This window comes from Doryrhamphus excisus, linkage group LG21 (genome assembly GCF_037039965.1).
Source record: "Doryrhamphus excisus strain RoL-2023G ecotype Guam linkage group LG21, RoL_Dexc_Guam_v1.1, whole genome shotgun sequence".
Lineage (NCBI taxonomy): Eukaryota > Metazoa > Chordata > Actinopteri > Syngnathiformes > Syngnathidae > Doryrhamphus > Doryrhamphus excisus.
In genome coordinates, this window is record NC_136377.1 from 3922330 (window position 1) to 3930830 (window position 8501).

At 41.4% G+C, this 8501-nt stretch overlaps 1 protein-coding gene across 2 annotated transcripts in view; it reads right to left on the reverse strand.

Annotated features, from left to right (window-relative positions):
* The window catches only part of plac8l1 (PLAC8 like 1), an 18326-nt gene extending 9890 nt beyond the window's left edge, over positions 1-8436 (reverse strand). The window contains exons 1-4 of one of the 2 annotated variants that reach the window (XM_058087395.2): positions 7932-8436; positions 5841-6058; positions 5627-5763; positions 5311-5459 (exon numbers count right to left, since the gene is read on the reverse strand). In XM_058087395.2, the coding sequence (XP_057943378.2) occupies positions 5328-5459; positions 5627-5763; positions 5841-6058; positions 7932-8104 (660 nt within the window). In that variant the 5' untranslated portion in view covers positions 8105-8436 and the 3' untranslated portion in view covers positions 5311-5327. Of the gene's footprint in view, positions 1-4887; positions 5460-5626; positions 5764-5840; positions 6059-6547; positions 6785-7931 lie in introns of those variants that run through there. The other variant, XM_058087394.2, reaches the window with a different exon arrangement.
* Between the last annotated feature and the right edge of the window lie 65 nt (positions 8437-8501).

Genomic DNA, 8501 nt, shown 5'->3' on the forward strand with positions numbered 1-8501 from the left:
GCCCCTCTGGCCGCATGTTGGACACCTCTGCACTAGTCTGAGTGTATGTGTTTGTGTGCTGGTTCTTCTTTCTCTGGTATAACTCTTGACGTCCTAGCTTTGTTGTGGAGACATTTTGGATAGTCTCCACAAGAAAAATGATAGGATGAGCTCCCTTCGTGACAGACTGTCAGTGTGTGTCTGTGTGTGTGTGTGTGTGTGTAAAAAGCCCAGGTGCTCAATGTTGTATCACCAGGGGAGCAACTGTTCCAGATTTGCAAATTTCACCTCCCTTTCCCCGCGCCACCTTCCTGGACTAGTTTCCCAGCATGTTACTCCCAATTACTAGTAAATCAGTGTGAACAGAACCGAAACTGGAGTCGACTTCAGGTGTAGTATCAGAGCCGTGCAGAGGTGTGCAAGGACATTAGTTATTGGGAATTGCTAGTTTAACACCTGTCACTCACTACTATATGTCACCTCAGTGTGTATGTGTGTGTGCTGTTTAAGGAGCTATCATCTTTACATAACGGTGTTGCTTCAGGATCTATGATGCATTTGCCCTTGAGCTGTGTTTTTTCTACTTAATCTGTTTGCAAGCAGCAAAAGAGTACAATCATAGGGACGAGAGATACTGCCTAAATTACTCTCACACGCAAATACATTTCCCCCAAAGGGCTGTTTTTTTCCAGGAGAGTGTGTACTTGACACCGCATGCATCTGCACGTCTTGATGCTAAAAACGGCAGGAAGCAATATCAGCAAGCAAGTATTTTATGGCCCTCCACTGCTGACTTTGGACTGTTTCAGATGTTGACCTACTCCCGCTGTGGGAATCCCAAATCTGACCTCCGATCAGCACAGTGGATTGACTCCTAGTCCCTGTTGGTAGCTCCTCTGCTTCTATTATTATTATTATTATTATTAGAAACCAGCAGCTGTGACTCACATCTGTAGCAACACTGCCCCCTGGTGGCTGAGGTAGATATAGCAAAGTGTTTGGCCTTCATTCATTCATTCATTTTCTATCGCTTTTTCCTCACGAGGGTCGCGGGGGTGCTGGAGCCTATCCCAGCTGTCTTCAGGCGAGAGGCGGGGTACACCCTGGACTGGTCGCCAGCCAATCACAGGGCACATATAGACAAACAACCATTCACACTCACATTCATACCTATGGACAATTTGGAGTCGCTAATTAACCTAGCATGTTTTTGGAATGTGGGAGTACCCGGAGAAAACCCACGGGGAGAACATGCAAACTCCACACATAGGGTGGAATTGAACGCTGGTCTCCTAGCTGTGAGGCCTGCGTGATAACCACTCGCACACCGTGCAGCCTCTATTATCATTTGTACATAGAAAACCCGATTACAGTTTTTAACATCATTAGAGCCTTCTAGACATGAAATAACACCCCTATAGTCACTTTTACAATCATATCACCCAATATAGTAGATATAATAACAGAATAAATATATATTTATCTTTTAATATGCATCAGAACTATTCATACAATGTGTATGCTTTTGCGAATTTCTAGTTTATGCCTGCCCAATGCCGTGGGAATGGAAGCAGAGGACTTTTAAAATGAATATCAGGGGAATTTGAATATAGACAAACAACCATTCACACTCACATTCATACCTATGGACAATTTGGAGTCGCTAATTAACCTAGCATGTTTTTGGAATGTGGGAGGAAACCGGAGTACCCGGAGAAAACCCACGCATGCACAGGGAGAACATGCAAACTCCACACAGAGATGGCCGAGGGTGGAATTGAACCCTGGTCTCCTAGCTGTGAGGTCTGCACGCTAACTACTAGACCGCCGTGCCTTGTGGACCAATTATAAGATTCAGGTCCGAAGTCCTTGCTTTGATCAAACGAGGGACACAAATCCAACTTTTTTCCATGGGGTTCATTTTTAAATCATTTTTAAGTTGGCAAAATGATTTCCGCATGGCACTGCAACCGTCCGTGCCTTTTACAGCCAGGAGAGCTAGGAAGCGTTCCAAAATGCACAGCAGGACAGCACCCAAAAGTGGGAGGAAATGGTGTTTTCCAGACTGCCTGGCTGAGGAAAGGAGCCTGGCTGTACCCAAAAGCAGGGGACCTGGCCGCACAAACAAATATTTGCAAGAGACTTGGTTTTTTTTCCAGGTTCACATCTGTCACTAACTTTTTTGAGGGGTACTGTAAGCGACTACAAAACCACAGCAGGAGCCTGGTTGGTTCCTTTACCAACCAACCTTCAAAACACACCCCAAGTACCCCAGCCAGAACCCGAGAATGTAAAAAAAAAATCCTGTTTTTGGTTGACAGAAGACTGCACAGTGGTCTAGTGGTTAGCACGCAGACCTCACAGCTAGGAAACACTAGTTCAATCCCACCCTCGGCCATCTTCTGTGTGGAGTTTGCATGTTCTCCCCGTGCATGCGTGGGTTTTCTACGGGTACTCCGGTTTCCTCCCACATTCCAAAAACATGCTAGGTTAATTAGCGACTCCAAATTGTCCATAGGTATGTGAGTGTGAATGGTTGTTTGTCTATATGTGCCCTGTGATTGGCTGGCCACCAGTCCAGGGTGTACCCTGCCTCTCGCCCGAAGACAGCTGGGATAGGCTCCAGCATAAACCCCGCGACCCTTGTGAGGATAAAGTAGCATTTTTTTTATGCCGGGGGCTGCCAGGAAAGGGGCCCACACAGAAACTGAATGTTGCAACAACTGTGGACATGAAAAACTGGCAGGGAACAATGACACCTCTATAGAAAGTATGGCATTTTGGGGGTCTGGTGACTCCAAATTGTCCATAGGTATGAATGTGAGTGTGAATGGTTGTTTGTCTATATGTGCCTATGTGTCTATAATGAATGAATGGCTGACAGAAATATTTGCTACTTTTCCCAGCAGTCTTTTTTTCCAACCTATATTTAGGTTAAGAGATTCAGGCAAACCTCCCAAATTCACATTCGGGATCTCAGATGGACCCATTAACGGCCTAAAATCTCAGTTTCCCTCAAGGGTCCCATTTTGAGATAGAGGTCCGAGAAACCCTTTGACCCAACCAACAGCAGGGATAACAACCATCCATCCATCCATTTTCTGTTCCGCTTGTCCTCACGGGGGTCACAAGCAGCTGTCTTCGGATGAAACGTGGGGTACACCCTGGACTGGTCGCCAGCCAATCACAGGGCACATATAGACAAACAACCATTCACACTCACATGGACAATTTGGAGTCACCAGACCCCCAAAATGCAATACTTTCTATAGAGGCGTCATAGTTTCTTGACGGTTTCTTGCAACATTCAGTTCCTGTGTGGGCCAATTTTCCTGGCAGCCCCCGGCATAAAAAAAAATGCTACTTTTCCAAGAAGTTAGTTTACCCAGATTGGTGTAAAACCCTGCTGTGGTACAGGTAATTCCATATTGAAATCTGTTCCACTCTTAAATCAGTGCTTTCCTCCATTGGAATTAGCTGCCAGCTAGTCACACAGATCCGGTGGATGTAACCAATTACATTTGTGCCCTTTGAGCACCCATCTGCTTTATGCTATAATGATGTTTTCACACCCTCATAGTGTGTGTGTGTGTGTGTGTGTGTGTGTGTGTTCTTGCTGGCTGACATTTCAAACTGAGAGAAGCGCAGCAATCAGGATTAATCATGTGATGGCACACCTGCAGGGTAGGTGGGAGGGATGGCTTAAATGAATAACATCACAACAAACCTATGGAAAGTCACCTTATTATCAACACACGGTACTGCACTGCGGCTGTTAATTACAATTTGGCCAACCAACCGAGCTTTGTGGCCCAGTTGCATCATATATAAGTGAGACGGCACATTTAATGTGTCAGCTGACCTTTGGCGTGCGAGGCTAAATAAAAAAAAACCCTGCAAAATCCATAAACCGCAATGGCTGCAAAGATTATGAGGCTCATATCTCTGATACTGCTGTAAAGTAATACAGATTTTTACTACAATACATTCTGATGAAAAGAAGATACAGATGCTTATGTACAGTAGATCACTTTTCACAGGGGTTGTGTTCGGGGACCACCGGCGAAAGGCCAAAAACTGCTTGTAAAGGATGTTTACTTTTGACAAACCTTCCTGCTAGTTTGACGGTCTTTGATTTTGGATCAACATTTGCAATAAAAAAGGGACTGAAGTAATTATTAGATTCAGCTGCAGAAGACTCTGTCATTGTTCACACGAAAGCTCACACAATAAATGCTGAATGCACAATCCCAGTTTAAGCCCTAAATGTGCCTCACCAGTGGCATCATTAGGCCTATTTTTTTTTAATATTACTAAATATTTTTTATTGATTTTTATTTTTTTCAAAAAAAAAATCTGACAAATTTCATATAATAGCAAAAGCAGGCTAATAAGCAGGCTAACACTAGCATATCCCGGTTCTTGTTTGTTATTTGTTTTTTGGATTTTTTTGAATGTCTACTACAGGGGTCTCAAACACGCGGCCGGCGGGCCAAATGTGGCCCACAGGACACTAGTTTGAGGCCCCTGCCTTGATATGAAAGTTTAATGTTAGTGCGGCCCGCGCAAGTTTGATATGGATGCTGTATGGTATCATGTACCCAGAAAAAATTATTACGTTTGATTAATGTTCATGTTAAAGGTTAAATAACTGTTAATAGTTACCCTCCCTATCCGTGTGGAAGTGGTAAGTTTTTTGGCTATTTAATGCTTTGTTCATTTTAATCTGAAAAAAATAATTTGTCTACACACCAACTATATGTGGTTGCTTAAGTTTTTATTATTTGCCGTTTTATTATTATTATTATTATATTTATTTATTACTGATTGATTTTCTTTATTCTGGATTTGTTTATTTTTCATCTTATTTTGTGTAGAAAAATAAAAATTAAGATATTTGAGAACAGTGGAATGTTTTATCAGAGCTTTTAATGTAGAAATTTTGAACCAAAGCAAAGTTTTAAAAAAATTTTTGTTTTTAATAAATGCATATTTTTTTTGCATCTTACACCTATTCAGCCTGTTCTCTATTCTTTTATTAATGTTAGAACTTGCCTTCCATGAGGACCTAATGTCTGTTTTGGTCAAGTAATTTGTAAAATAAATTACCCGCAAAAAATGCAACTTATGTATGTTTATTTCTACCTAATTATGCATTTTTGGCCTTGTGCGACGCGACTTATACTCCGGAGCGCCTTATAGTCCAGAAAATATGGTATATATACACATTTCATATTTTCTCTTTTGTTCGACCAAACTGAACAAAACTGAACAAAAATTAAATATATATAGTGCTTTGTAAGAGAAGAAGAAGGAACCACATTCGGTTACTTTGTGGCCGATGTTAGTCAGGAGCAATCCAGCGTGGTGGACACTTGGTACGTCCGTGTCATCGTCCGCCGCTTCATCTCACGCACCATCTGACACACGGCCAGAGAGTAGCAGCAACACACCGTGGTCCAGTCGTCACATATGCTGCCCTATGGATACATACACAAGATCAGGAACACAAGATGTGGAAATTTTGTGTGCGCGTGAGTGACAGGAAGAAAAGCTCTGATTCCCTTGGGGACATAAACTGTTTGAGTGATAATTCTAAATGTTACATGTATGCTAGCATTTCCTGCAAGGCCAGTATGAGACTCACTTGTATCTTGTACCGCTCCCTGAGTGCCACCCTCATGGCGATGGTAGATCCTGGCAGCAGAGGCAAACAAAGGCACTCACCATGCAGATGTGCTAGAATCAAGTCCAAACAGCACGGGGCCACGGCACCGATAACACCTGCACAGGAAGAACCGAGCTAGAACTGGAACTAGAACTAGAACTAGAACTCCACATCACACAAACAATCTGCTTACATGTGGTCTGGTCTGCATCGACGTCAAACAGGCCAGTGCTCCAGTCGCCCCCCGTCTGTGTGATGGTGGTGACGGTCGTCGTGGTTACACCCAAGCCGGGCTGCGTCAGTGCGACTGCGCTCGGAAAAGAGACGGCATTTGACCTCCAGTTAGCGCCACTTCCTGTGGGGAAGCCTCCATCTTCTTTATCCTGAAACCTGGACCCTGATAAAAGGGGTCTGAAGTACAATTGTACAGTACGGTACAGATGTTTTACATTCATGAGTGTATCTTTCTTATATAATTACAATAAATAAACATTTTTATGTAAAATGTTTTCATGTTATTTTGCAAATGTATGAATTCCGTCATTTCATGTCATACATTGTAAAAGCATTTGTTCTTACATACAGTGGCTCTTATAACGTACATTTAGAGCTGAATAATTTTTGTTCTTTTAGTTTGTATATGACGTGCATCTTTCCCTGTTATTAATACACTACGTGAGTCCAGCTGTGTTCTTTATTTTTTTTTAATTTTTTATCTCAAACGTCCTTGCTAGCATAGCTTGCTAACAAAATGGCAGTTATGATACGTGTCTATAAGCGTTGACTCTCGAAAATGTTAACACAAAACACGTTTATAACAATTGTAAAACTACATTTTACATGCATAAAATACCAAATACGTATAAACTGTGAAATAAATAAAAGATTTAACGTTACTACCTCCATTGAAGACTACTGTGCCAAAGACCAGATGGGCAGAAGGACACCACACGGACACTCATTTCCTGTTTTGTCATGGGTTATTTCTTGAATTCAAGAGCGTTTCTCACCTTCTTTATCAAAAGGCTGGCTCTTGTAATTTTTGCAAATTTTCCATTTGGGGTTATTGGGGTGCGAAACACTATTGAATTCAAGAAAAAAATTATGGCGAAACAGGAAAATGGTGTCCGTGCTGTGTCTCGCTGCTACATCGTGTTTGCGGGTGCATTGGTCAATATTCACGTCTTCAATTAAGGTAAAAGTCAACATAAAATGTCATTTGTGTGCGTTTATAACAATTTGAAATTGTTTTCTGTGTGTAAAATTGTAATTGTAAACATCTTCAATTGATTGATTTAATTAGATTAATTGTATTTACATGATTTATTATGGGAACTGATTTGGTTATCTTCCGTTTCCTTGTATTCTGACCTTGTGTGGGGAATGGACATAAAGGCGGTGGTCTCAAAAATACGCGGCCCGCGGGCCAAATGTGGCCCGCAGGATACTAGTTTGAGGCCCCCACCTTGATATGAAAGTTTAATGTTAGTGCGGCCCGCGCAAGTTTGATATGGATGCTGTATGGTATCATGTACCCAGAAAAAATTATTACGTTTGATTAATGTTCATGTTAAAGGTTAAATAACTTAATAGTTATCCTCCCTATCCATGTGGAAGTGGTAAGTTTTTGGCTATTGAAGTTTAAAGGAAATAACTTGAAGGCTACCGTTTAGGTCGCTAGCTCTCTAGTTTGCAAGTTAGCATGTGTCTCAAGACCCTGCAGTTGCGCAATATGTTGTAAATAAAAAAAGAGTATAAATGTGACTATAGTTGCGTTTGTTCATTTTAATCTGAAAAAAATAATTTGTCTACCCACCAACTATATGTGGTTTCTTAAGTTTTTATTATTTGCCTTTTTATTATTATTATATTTATTACTGATTGATTTTTATTCTTGATTTATTTATTTTTCATCTTATTTTGTGCAGAAAAATAAAAATTAAGATATTTGAGAACAGTGGAATGTTTTATCAGAGCTTTTATTGTAGAAAATCGGAACCAAAGCACTGAAAAAGTTTGTATATTTTTCTGTTTTTAATAAATGCGTTTTTTTTTTTAGGAAAACCTGATGCGGCCCAGCCTTGCCCAGACCCTAGCTCCAGTGGCCCCCAGGTAAATTGAGTTCGAGACCCCTGTTTTAAGGTTTAATAAGCTCAAAATCAGCAGCAAGACAGATGGAAAAAAAAAAAAAAAACACAGCAGCTTAAGCAAAAACACATTTGCTTGTGATGCCACAGAGCCTCAGCGGTGAAGAGAAGCAAGTTAGTGACAAGCCAACACTTACTGGTGTGTGACAATGGTCTGCTCCATCACTACAAGCTGCTGGCATCCAAAGAAGGAGAACGAGCCCGGGGTGAGCGAGGAGTCAACAGGGATGAGGTGGAGGATGGGGGAGGTGAAGTGACACTTCCCCAGCGAGAGGCAGTGTGTCCGGGGCAGATAAAGCGGCGGACGCATGGCTCGGCAAAACGCTGCGTGACAGAGATAAGTGTGCTAGCTGTCCTGTGCACTAAATGCTGCAACAGATACACATCAGACACACAGCTGGGATGCAATGCACATTAAAAAAAAAACAAAAAAAACACAAGTTTGAGGTTTGAAAGTCCCATTTTTTGATATGCATTTCAATTGTCAACAATAGTAAATGTTATATTCACCCTTGAGTGTTACACAATGAGGTGAAAAATTAATTCCAAAGGGAAAAATACCTACGGTTCACCTGCAAAAGGGGATTTATTCACACATTTGCTTTGTTGTGACTCTGACCTTTTCCATTTTTTTTTTCAAAATGGGCTTGTAGCATGTGTGACAGTAACCATCCCCCTCTTCAAAAAAAAAAAAAAAGCATAACATT